General features: G+C 44.0%; 1 protein-coding gene across 1 annotated transcript in view; it reads right to left on the bottom strand.

The window, feature by feature from the left end:
• Window positions 1–12600, bottom strand: part of LOC119459709 (uncharacterized) — a 73431-nt gene that overhangs the window by 19668 nt on the left and 41163 nt on the right. Inside the window, exons 12-13 of the mRNA XM_037721356.2 lie at window positions 9563–9795; window positions 4518–4648 (exon numbers count right to left, since the gene is read on the bottom strand). Coding sequence (XP_037577284.2) covers window positions 4518–4648; window positions 9563–9795 — 364 coding nt within the window. The remainder of the gene's footprint in view (window positions 1–4517; window positions 4649–9562; window positions 9796–12600) is intronic.

Genomic DNA, 12600 nt, shown 5'->3' with positions numbered 1-12600 from the left:
CGTATCTGGTGGAGACTCTAAGATTATCATATCCCTGCGTTTTATTCAATGAGAAAGTTTTTAACAGCAGAGCTGTTCTTAGTCGACCGGCGCCTGTCCAGTGTCACGCAGGTGACGTGACCAGGAAGGATGGAAGGCGCGCCGGGGAGAGCAGGTCACGTGACCAGCAGAGGGGGAGAGGCGTTCTGTGAAAGGAGGGGACCAATGAGAGGGCGGGTGCTGGGGGAAGTGGCGACCAATGAGGGGCCGCGCTAGGCACGAGAATTAGAGGCGATAAGAGGAGGTGCTTCTTTGCGGCACGCTTTCGGATAAAGCGCAACGCGCAGAGCTGCTGCCGACGCCATCCGCGTTTCCTCGCGTTTGCGCCGAACGCGCGCGCTGTCCCTGACTGCAGCCGAGGCCTCTGGCGGCGGCTTGGCAGGTTCTCACCAGAGAACTGGACACACATCGAGGAGCGTCGGAAGTCGCTGCCTCTTCTCGCCTCGCAACGTTTCAGTATAATATAACTTTCAGTTGTAGATCCGTGTTTACTTGTGTTTACGCAATGGCATCACGTGCAACACATGCACATGTAATACTCGCAACATTCGGCGTAACTAACACAGCTTCACTGTTTGACCATCTTCACGGAGTGGAAGGGGCGATAATTTTCATTTTTTGTGACAGTTACTATAACAGAATCCGAAGACACATTAGCACTTTCACTGTTCCATTACGCTGTATTGGTCTTTTAACGTCAATGCACTGTAATCAAACAGACAGAGCAATTTTAATACTCCTAGTATGTTGGAACTATCTTCCCTATCTAATTGATGGACACCAATACCCTATACGACCAGTTTAGGAATTATTCTCAATATCTTGTTCGTAATTTGTTTTCTATATCACGCTCACAATGTTTTGGTGTTGGTGGAGACTGCTTTTACTCTGAGATATCATTCTGAGGTTAACTCTGGGCGCAAGACGCGGCTGTTGTAATACAAGTCTTTTAATTCTTCTGACAATTATACAGCGACTGAGTCTTGTCGAATCAGATTGTGTGCGCAACGCAACTACGTTTGCGTAGATTCTTAAACTGTACGCGAGCACCATTGATTACTCTAAAATGTGACGTGATAGTTGTAGAAGTATTAAACGTAAATTAGCTCTCACTACAGTTAAGGGGGGTTGCGGGGCTAAAATGGATGCAGGATGCGGGATGAAAGAATGCAGCTTTTGCAGTTTGCGTGTGCTTTCATTGTATTAAGTAACCCCCCCCCCCTTACTCAATGCCCTTTGGGCCTGTAAGGTATTTTTAAATAAATAAATAAATAAATTTGGCGCACAATATTTGCCTGCACCACGGCTGTGCAGGCAAAGCTGTGCAGGTAACGCTGTCCAAGATACGTAGCGAAAGGAACGCCATTACGACACTTGACGCCATATTGCCGAATGTTATCGGCGAAGGACAATCTCGACGTGCAAGTACGTTAGCGCATAACGCCAGCGCCCAGAAGCTGGCCAGCTCGCCCACCTGCTAATTAAGAACAAGCAAAGAATTGACAATCGACGCGACAATCTTCGACGGCACGGGGGCGCCTCACGCTGCTTGAAGTGGTCCACAATGTGCGCCTTCAGCAATCCGTGCGTACTGCTTATTTACTTCATGCTTAATTTTCTGTTTCATGTTTTGTTTGGAGCATTATGGCGAGCATTTAAGACGGAGGCACTGTCCGACTTGCGTCGCTTTGCTCGATATCGGTGGCCGCCTTTCACCGAATTAACACTACTATCAAGTTACCGCTTGACGGAAGACGTGTCTGCCGTGCCGAAATTGCTTTAATAATGAAGCCAGTTCTATAGCAAAAGCGTCTTGTCCAATCAGATTGGGCACACCACGCCGAATAGGGTTGTTTGCACCTCTCCGATGTCTGCGAGTACAAGTGATGAATACAGCATGTGCACTGATACGAAATAGAAAGCGGACGCCTCTCACCGGTCTGCTCAGATCGAAAGATCGACCTACGACTTTGCTGCCATTATCATTGTGACACGATTATTGCTTGTCTTTCCGGGCAGCAGTTCGGCCGATGAAACGCTTGATTTCGACCACACACTTCTTTGCAGTGTTTTGTTCTTCATCGTCCCTACAAATGTGACACTATAACATGAACAATAGCCATCCATAGTATTAACATTAAGCAGGAATTATGGAACTGATGCTTTGTAGATAATTCTAAGATAGCCTCTCTAGCCTTTCAATTAGCAAACAATCGACCCAAGCATGTTAGACACAAATGTGACGTGGGTGTAGGATGTGAAACATAACTTCTGTTTCTGCTACTGCTTCTCAAGCTGCCGATGCGCAGCTCGAGCTGCCTTGCGCAGCATCTATTGTGGATGCAATATCTTTATATAGTGAAGGTACTCAGTGTATGCCCAATACTTGTCCTAAAGCATGTAAGCGGTCATATGCACACATGCCAAGAAGGTCTATCTTCCAATAAAGGAATTCTCCTCTCTAGCAAAGAAAACCGAGGCACAAATGAAGGAGGCTTGAAGTGAAAAATTAGTCCTAGAAAAAGGGATGTTGCTGTAGCCGAAGGCGTACACAAATGATGTAAGGGAAAGCTTTTGCTTCGCTGACGACGACAAATTTCTTCGTATGGATGTTGGCTCCAGCAGCATCCTTTGTTCGACCAATTTTGATTACTTATAGCGCGTATGTTTCAAACATGCGTGAAATAAATATCTAATACGAAGTATGTCGACCACCGCAAATAGGGATAACGAGACGCCCCTGCTGCATGTGCGGGGTTTTCTGCGCGAAACACTTTGACAGTGGCCACAATGTGCATTTATTTAGAAGCGCACAGCTGACATTATTGCATACAGCCGACAACGTCTATGTCCTGTCCTTCACCAATATCTTTACTGTGCACGCGCCATATTATCTAGATCATAATCACCATAAGATCATGGTCTGCACTGTGACAGCCGGCTGATTTTACAGCCAATGCAGAGCTTTCTGCACAGTCGGCAGAATCGTTAAAATCCGCAGAATAATTTTAGACGTGGTGCATTCTCAGCACTATCCACGATGAATGAATGCATTCATTGGAAGGCTTGTGTGTTTAAGCCTGTATTCGGAAGGGGTTATAGAAACGACAGTATTCGATATATTCCGGTGGATGCTCGGTGAATGCTATGTGTTCTTGGGAGAAGTTTGTTCAGAACGATTTCTGTTCGGCCAGCAATTCCTGCGACAGACACGGGCTTTGGTCGGTCATGTCTACGGTCTTGGAGCGCCACACATGGACTTTTGGGCAAGCCAGTTCTACGTGAAAACGTGTCTGTCCAACTTAGTCGTGTGCTAATTTTGTCTGATCAAAAAACATTAGGTGCAAGCACCAGAAAAAAATTGGTTAATCCAATTACCATAAAACATCTGCGTCATTGCTCAATGTTTACGCAGACGGAGGCTGAGAACTATGGTACGAATTTCTCATAGCATGCACGATTTTCAAATACGGTCTACGTTTTTAGTCGCCATTGCGTAGGTTTCTACAAGCTAGGAAATTGATGCACTCCGATGAATGGTGCTCATGGGTACGAAATCTGACTGCTCGTAATCTTTCACACGATGCTAAAACATTTAGAATACAGTTCCTTGCAAACGAAAGGCCACATTTCTGGCTCATGTGTATCAGAAAATGTCATATAACTTTTAAGATATAGTTCGTAAGCGCTAATTCAAAGAAGGCTGTGGATGGCTGCTGCTCAACGCGCCACTGTTTATAAGCTGCAGTCTTTAGCGATGAAATACAGCTAGATAATTGCTAATGTTTTGTGAATTAGAACGTTGTCTTGTAATTTATACAGTTTATAAACAAATGTACGTAATATTAACAAGGATACCACCACCTCAGAACGCTAGCACTAAAAGAACCAAGCACCATACAATTATGCAAACCTAGGTGAACGCACGTGTATATTACGAAATTCAAATGAGCGCATAACAACAGTATTATGAAACATACTAGCTGAGTATCCGTGTTTGGCAACTTTTCTGGCCAGTACAACGCGAAACATTTACTGCAATATTATATAAACAATGAGAATACGTAATAAATTGAGAAAACATTATAGAAAAACAGCGACATATGTAGTACTGCTGTCCCTCCAATGCGGCACCAAAACATACTTAGTAGGCTCTGGCACCAATGAACCAAAAAGCTCAATTACAAACCGGGTTTACAAACAATGGCTTTGAAATGCAGATTATATTCTTGGTGACTTACAGCGTTTTGTTTTATTTGTCCAATTCACAGCGAATTTTACATGCTTTCAGAAAGTTCACCACTGTGCTGATCGGCAAATATTGGCATTGGTGCACTTTGTATGCAGTTCAATTAAGTGCCTCTTAGAGTCGCGAGCATGAACATGAACCTCCCCGACAGACTGCTTCTGTAAGTGCTGCAGAAATTGCGGTCCTGCATAGTCCAGCGTGTTTTGAAGGTTCCGGGTTGTATACGTACTTAACACTTTTGACGAGTGACTTGAATGCAGCTGTAACTATCTCGTCCTTGAACATGTGCTCCTCTGTGGTTACGCCAAGAAATACAGCGCAGTCGGTCACTTCGACCTCCTTCAGCATGTTGTTTAGGTCCTGCGTTAATGAAAAGGCACGGTGAAGTAAGTCAATGCAAGAATGTAGTGTTCGTGACGTCCTTTAGTCATATTTTCTAAACTTATCCACCTCTGGTTGTTGTGGGAAAGAACGACGGTATTTGGACACTGAGCGCAGGAAGCTCACTTTCACAGGACAGCTTCAAGACCATTTTTATTAGTGGCGCCTCCCACACGCCGATGCACTAGCTTTAGCTGTGCATCTCATATATTGTCGTATAGAGCAAAAGTCTTATATATTGTAACCCATAGACCAGGGTAAGTCGGGACTCTGTGGAACAGGATTCTTATTGCCTCCGCTTCTCTTTCATCCCAGCTTTTTTTGGCACTTTTTATAACTTAACTTGTAAAAATTTATTTCCACAATTTGTTCTCTTTCGCTTAGTCACAAATGATTTATTCTTACCCATTTTTCGTCCCTCTTACTTCAATTAAAGCAAAGGTGTCCGATTTTATCCACCGTTCATCATATCTAACCTACAGTTGGTTTGCTGCAGTGTTTAAATGAAGCTGCATAATATGTTTTAAATTTCAATTTAGTTACTACTTTCCAAGCGAGAGAGACTTTAAGTTTCATTGTATGAATGGAGCTTCGGCCAAGCAGGTGTTGTCCAAGTCCACTACCCAATGACGGCTCTCTTTAGATTACAGAAGCGAAGTTCCAATGCCATGTTTTCGCTGATTGCATGCGCTGGAAGCGGTTGCGGTGCTGAAAACACGTTATAAACGCCATGCTTCAGACACTATCTATTGGGTAAGCAGAAGGACAGTTAAAAGCGATGGTTTAGTCGTGTTTCAGCTGCAAAAGCTACCATAAACGGCAGCACAGCCTTGAGGAGGGCGGAGTCGCCAGCCGGGCGGATTGCAATCGCAGCAGCTGTTAACGTGAAACATTCGGTCGGAGACTTGGTACCGCCTCAGCTTGTGGCGCTCCCTTGTCTGCACTTCTTGCTGCACTCGGCACCAGCCCGGAGCACTAAATAGTCGTGCGTGTAGGCAGTATAATGGCTGACGAAATAATAGCGGCATCTTATAGCCTCGAGAATGTGACATACATGCAAGATAACTTTGAAACCTACACACGAGATTATGTACAGTGCTCACGGATTGAAGCAAGACAATTTAGGCCTAACCAATGCACATGCTTTTGTTTCCACCGTCGGTAGTTCGTGTGACATCGGCGTAATCTCGACTCGTACGCTTAGATCAGAGTCCGCGTCACCTTTTGTGACCAGATTCGAAGCAACATGACATGGTACTCTCGAGTAATTGCACATAAGGAGTGATATACCAAAAATTTGCCTGTCCCGTTTCAATCCGTGAGTACTGTACAGGATCCAAGAACACTCCGAGGACCGTTGTCCTCGTAAGTGTTCTTGCATCCTGCAAGTACACTTACGAAGGCTCTCATGGGCACAGCCTTCCACATGTTTTGAAACGTCCCTACATGCTTATTACCCAAAACCCTCAGCTACTGTTCAGTGCCTTGTCTGGTCAACTGACTTCGCTCCATGATGGATTTATTTATTACAATTCATTACTAAAACCCACAATCGTTCTAAGATCATAGCCGCGGGGGTGGGGAGGGGTGATGTATTTGAGCTCTTCTTTCAGCAACAACGCAATGCACACTCATACGCGAAGCAAACACGGCTACATTAAAAAAGTGTGCAATAAAAACACAGTCTATAACAAAAAAACATCATTTCGAAACACGCTGACACAGAGCCACTACATCAAACTAACAAGATGATTGCTATTTAATCTTCAGGCGCAGAAATGTCCGTCGGAACACTGCCATCGGACCAATGGGAACATATTTTGCGGAAATCTTGATTTGCGCTTTTTATCAGTATACGAGTAATATGCAGAGTATTATACTCAAATATATGCTAATAGGATATTATACCCAAGCTGCACAGTAATACAGTTGGAGTCGTCGAGCTACCTAACTTATAGAACTATTTAAACTTGCCCAGAAGAGAATATGGCAGGTTCTACTGATATCCCAGGTACTTTATATTTGAGTTACCAGAAATTTTCAAAAGTCTTCTAGCGCACATATCGTGAATCTGCATAATAACCTACAGTACATGAAGAGGGGGTAAATACTAGCATGAAAAATTAAACTAAGAAATAGGCTCATTTTTATAATCGACACCTTAACAATTGACACAAACTGCTACTTACAAAATGCAGCAAGTGATTTCTGAAAGCACTTGTACTGCAAATCATTTAGAAATGCGTCCCAGTTTTGAAATAAAAATACGCTATTGAACTTGCATAAAAATCTCTTGTGCTACTTAATTTTACCAGCACCCTCATTGTTCATTGAAGCGAATACAAGGTTGCCATTTCGCCCAAAAGGTGTACCCTGATATCAATAGCGAAGAATTGGACAACCACACAAAGTAAAGTTTGTGGTTTTATCAACCACATAAATGCAATGAACATTCGCTTACTAATTAAATACCAAGGCATGGTGTCACGCGCTAACAGACAAAGAGATCGCACTTCATGACCGCAAGCACTTGCTGTCACACTGCTGACGCTTCAACGCGTCTTCATTACTATACGTGGCCACCAACGCTAAATCGCGAGAATACAGTGCTTAAGAACATAATTCTGCTACATGCTACAGGTGATTTTTAACTTCTTTTACCGCTAAAGTAAAACACTACATATATGTGAGTATAGAACATCAGAGACAAGGACCGTGGGCGGCAAATCATGGGGGAAAGATAATCTCGGATGCCGGCATAAGAATTTACAAGTTCCATAGTTTTATCCAATGATGTTAATCACCCTATATAGATGTCGTATCTTATGTATACGGAACGTGCTTCACCGCAGTTTTTTCTAGGAAAGTGGCATAATTGAAAGTGCAGCTACCAACACCATATAATTTTAGGTTTGTCTTTATAAAGTGAAGTAAGTATGATCCCAATTTTTTTCTTACGTGTTAATGGTTTTACACACTTATTGTTTTCCCGCAGCACTGAAAACTAGAATACCCAAACTCTCTCTGTTGCTTATTGCAAAACTATATAAAATTACACGCGTAACTACGTGAAATTCTATGCGCTGAATAGCAATTACTTTTTAGTCATTCCTTCATGATTTCTGTCGTGTATGCGAATATATTAGACATTGAACATTTCCGCTTATGATCTATCGTCAAACTGAGAAGCTGGCACGCGCAAATCTGCAAGGACTGCAGTAAACGACAAGATCGAAAATATTTATGTTCGGGCACGTTCATAATTTCATTTAGCTTTTCAGCGCTCAAACATACACAACGACTGCATAAAAGACGTAGAGAAATAGTTCTGTCTATGTCTTTTAAACTATACCTCCGTATTATTGAGCGATAGCAGGCTAAAAAGATATACCCGCATGGAGCACAACTGACATTCTACAAGGGGTGCGTTCGCTCGTATTTTATTGCTCTATTTTAAGTTTTCTTTTATTAGGTTTCCTTTAAAAACCACAGCTGGAAAAGCTTATTCCTACAAACCCCAACTGCGACGTCCCTCTCAACGTACAGTGGTGAGCACTGTTAGGGTGAACATCTTATTAGTATTCACGAGCCTATAGCTGTTAATGTTTAGCACAAAACACAGATAACTATTATTTGTTTCATTGGCATCATCATTAGGCGTCGTAATCGACACATTTCCCCCCTGAAGTAGAAGGTATGTTGAAGTTATACCAATTTGAATACTAATGAGGTGTTCACCCTAACAGTGCTCACCACTGTACCGTGCAGTTTTGGGACGTAAAACACCACTGTTAGACGGACACAAAAAGAAAATTTTAAGGCGAGCTAGATCGAAAGTTTAGGTTTCTCTAATAACGTATTCGTCATTCGTAGAGCAAGCAGTGCTTTTGCAGGTGAGAAATATACGCAAATGGGAAATAGGAGTAGCCGCCTATTTTCGACTATGCTACCTCTCATGTCACGTCAATGCTACCTGATTCAGAGGTAGCGGCCGAGAGGCAGGTCACGTGCAGAATACGTCAACTCGTCCGTGTTGGCGCGGGTCATTCAATGGAAGAGCATCAGCCAGAGCTTCGGTGGCAACTTTAATCGCAACACAGTGAATGACATTAAAAAAGTCGCAATTTTGCCCGAAAGGCGGAGCATCGATTGCGATAGCAAATTAGTGCACAGCTATACAAAGTAAGGATAGTAGTTTTATCAGCCGTATAAACTTGTAAACATAGGCGTACCAACGAAATTAACAAGCATGGTGTCACACGCGCACAAGCACACATGAACGCATCTCACTCGATGACCGCTGAAACTGGCTGTCCAAACGCTGGTGCCAGTCAGCGCAGCAGCAGCAGTTGCTAGCGAATTGAGCTTCGTGCCGGCGCTCGTTTGAACGCCATCTCAGCCGCGAAAACACAGGGAGGGTGCACTTTGCCCCGCGCAGATGGCTTTCCAAATACAGCAGCGCGGGCGGTCGCTCACGCGCACAACGCCCCCTCCCCCTCCCCTCCGAAGCCTGCCGGCTCGGCGCGAGCGCGCGGCCGCAGTAAGGCACTGCTCAATCCACCGCCCTACCCTCAGTCCGGAGCGTTGTCCGCGACTGGAAGACTGCGCTTCCTTCGCGCTTCCCGCCCTTGTGTGCGCGAGCCGCGATTGCCGGCTCACCATCGCATGCTTTTACTCACACATAGCGTATGGCGCCCGGCGACGATTTTATCGCCCATGGATTCATGCGGAATCTCACGGCGACGGCGACGATGGCGGAATTTCGCCTAGAATGCTCATATAATTGCTATCACAACAATAAAACGATGACAGAATTCTAGGCTAATATTCTATTAATCAAACTCAGCCTAATAATTTCCTTTACGATCCCTCTAAATTGTGCATCTCGCTTACCTCGACCTGTGACCGTAGCAGCCTGGTGTGCTGCTCGAGCATGTCCCCCTGCGCACTTTGTACGCGTATGCCGAGGAAGCCGAACCCACGCACGTTCTCCTTGCGCAGCGCCTCGAGACTGGGCGCCGCCGGGATAGTCTCGTAGACGGCGAAATAACGGTCTGTGGCCACCATGTAGGCTGTGAGCTTGGACTTGGCCGCCTCGGCGAGAAACTCCATGTATGTGTGGTTTTCTGGGGACACACGAGGAATTGTACGTCTTTATCGAATATACATAACATAAATATATTTTACGTGTAATATAGGGATACCAATACACCTAAGTGGTTCAAACTTCCCGTAAACGTAGTACCCTTTACAGAATACCGGGATACCGCCCACTGCGGTAGCAATCACAGTAGCGACATCTGGAGGAGCTTCGTCCACTTGCTGTGCATTTGAAGCTTTTTTGTTGTTGCGCGAGTGTTCTCATGGAATAAAACAATAGACTGATTGTTACCGATTATGTCGCTAGCAACGCTATGCAAAAGTGTAGAGGTGTCACACGGTAGGTCACTGCTATATCAGCTTAGCATCCCCACTAGTAAAAGACTGCTTCACAAGATGGCGCCAGCAACGCCTCTGCAGATGTACGCTTCTGCAGTAACCTGCTAATCCGCAAGAGGAATACGTTGAGGAAGACGTTAAAACTAAGTATTTACAATATTTAAGAAATCAATAAACGTTCAAGCAAACTGAATGACCATATTATGTGTGCGTCAGAAAAAACATTGTTCACTCAACCAGTGATAAAAGTTCTCAAAGTGACCTGCTTTATAGAGGATGCCGCTGACTGGCGGACTGTTTGGCATATTCTATATGATAGGTGTAGTGTTGATTCCAACCGCTTACTCTGCTTCAGCTCACTTTATGGAGCGAAGTTCGGATGCAGAAGTTGCTGGCTAATATTCGGCGCTAAAACATTGCGCAATAGCACAACAGTGTAACCAGACTAAGTCATATCCTAATATATATTTAATAATATGGGTTCAAATAAAGATCTCATTTAAAATTCGGAACACTTAATCTTAAATATAAATATACAGCTGTAATGATGAAACATAAAACCATGAAATAGTAAGAAATTAATACCTACTAACAGCTTAGGCATTGCAACATAGTGAACGTCAACCACGGAAGGATAAGACCTGACGTCACATTTATGTTTCACAAAGTGATGAAGTCCTCCCCCACCTAAAAAACAATTATGGGGTCATGAAAAACAACTATCCAGTTATCCGATTATGAGGCACGCCGTAGTGCGGGACTCCAGAATAAGTTGCTCCACTTCGTGGTGCTTTAACGTGCGCGTAAGTCTAAGTGCACGGGTGTTCTCGCGTTTAGCCCCCATCGAAATGCAGCTGCCATGGCCGGGACTCGATCCCGCGGCCTCGTGCTTAGCAGCCTAACACCATAGCCACAAAGCAACCATGGCGGGTCACCCCGAGCCCGTAGACTGTGGTAGAATAAAGAAAACAAGATTGTGTTCTGTTACTAGTAGAAAATGCGTTATGATTGAGCAAAGTACCCAAATTTCTGCTTTGAAACATTAATCGTTATCTTTTTGATAAAAAGCGCACTAGTGCTATTAGTTGTACTGGCATCGTCAGGGCCGCATAAACAAGATTGCGCGCTTTCTTTCGGGTTGTGTGAAAGTTAGTACGTAATGTTTTTAAACCAAACGGACGTTCTCGCATGTCTTCAGCCATGGCAAAACATCGGGTCTGCAGATGCAATCAATTTTGAAAGCTGACTTTGTTCCTAATATGTTTCATTCATCCACGATGTTCATTCACAGCTCAAGACAGGGCGACATGGGAAGCCCTGTCTTGAGGGCCGAACATTTAGACCTCAATTTGAACATGTAAACATGTTTTCTTTTTGTACGGTAGTTGATTAAACGCGCCAGTAGAAACATTGACTAAGAGCTGATGCTTCGTATCTTGACTCTGTTGATCTGCAAAAAAAGTACGTCTTCCTGCGATTTCCCTGTACTGTTTGGCCTTCAATTAAATCAGAGTAATTCGCATATGCGTGCCCATTTGAGCAACAGATACTATATAACTGATAGCTTTATGAGGGAGCTTCTCAAACCCTTCGTAGGGAAGTACTAGGAGTTTGTTTCCTGGCTGCTGTTAGTGACAATTCATCACGGGCCGCATCATCGTGTGGCAGCTGTGAGACTCCCGTTCAAGCTGAGGTGCTGCACAACGCTGTCAGCTTTAACAACCGCAGCCATACAAACAACTGCAAGCTGACATCAATCGTACAGACGGTGAAACGCATTGTGAGAAATAAAAGTTGTGATTTATTATAAAAAAAAGACGCAGCGCAGAGGTGGTGCTGTCATTTCCAGTGTGGTTATGGATATAAAATTTATATTATAGTTGAATACTACGTTTAAAAACGAAATTCGGCTCTCCTACGCAGGTTGCTTTATTGGATTATCCTTTGACATTAATGGCGAGCACTGCTCCTTATGCCGGCCTTCACCGCAGCATAATATCGGTGGTGGAACCTGTTTTATCAGCTTCGTTGCAAAACTTCGTCTTTTCTATATCTGTGCCTTTAGTGTGGTCCTACTCACTGTTCGCGCCATTTGCGAAACTTCTTCAAGTTTCCCTGCTAACTATAACCCAAGTGCCAGCTGAAACAATTCGAGTGCCACCAAAATATTCTGAGCGCAATAATCCCAAGCTAGAAATGGTTAATCCTCGAGCCAGCGTATTTATTCACAGTGCCAGCATAAATCGGCGGCATGCCAGTGAATTTAATACAAGCGCAAACCTGTTTAATCCGAGCGCCAGAAGCTTTATTCCAAGGTCCAGTGAATTTATTCTAGGCAAGAAAAACAACAAGGTCATGAGTCAAAACGACTGAAATACCAAAAATAGTGTTATCGGACGACGACGGCACCTATTTTTAGTCGTCACTTCTAATATTTATAAAATGAATGACTGTGGTATCTTTCTGGAGGCTGGTGGACGTGCATGGAGCGC

The sequence above is a fragment of the Dermacentor silvarum genome, chromosome 7 (assembly GCF_013339745.2).
Source record: "Dermacentor silvarum isolate Dsil-2018 chromosome 7, BIME_Dsil_1.4, whole genome shotgun sequence".
NCBI classification, from domain to species: Eukaryota; Metazoa; Arthropoda; class Arachnida; order Ixodida; family Ixodidae; genus Dermacentor; species Dermacentor silvarum.
The sequence above is the reverse complement of the archived record's forward strand: the minus strand, read 5'-3'. Positions and strand labels throughout refer to the sequence as shown.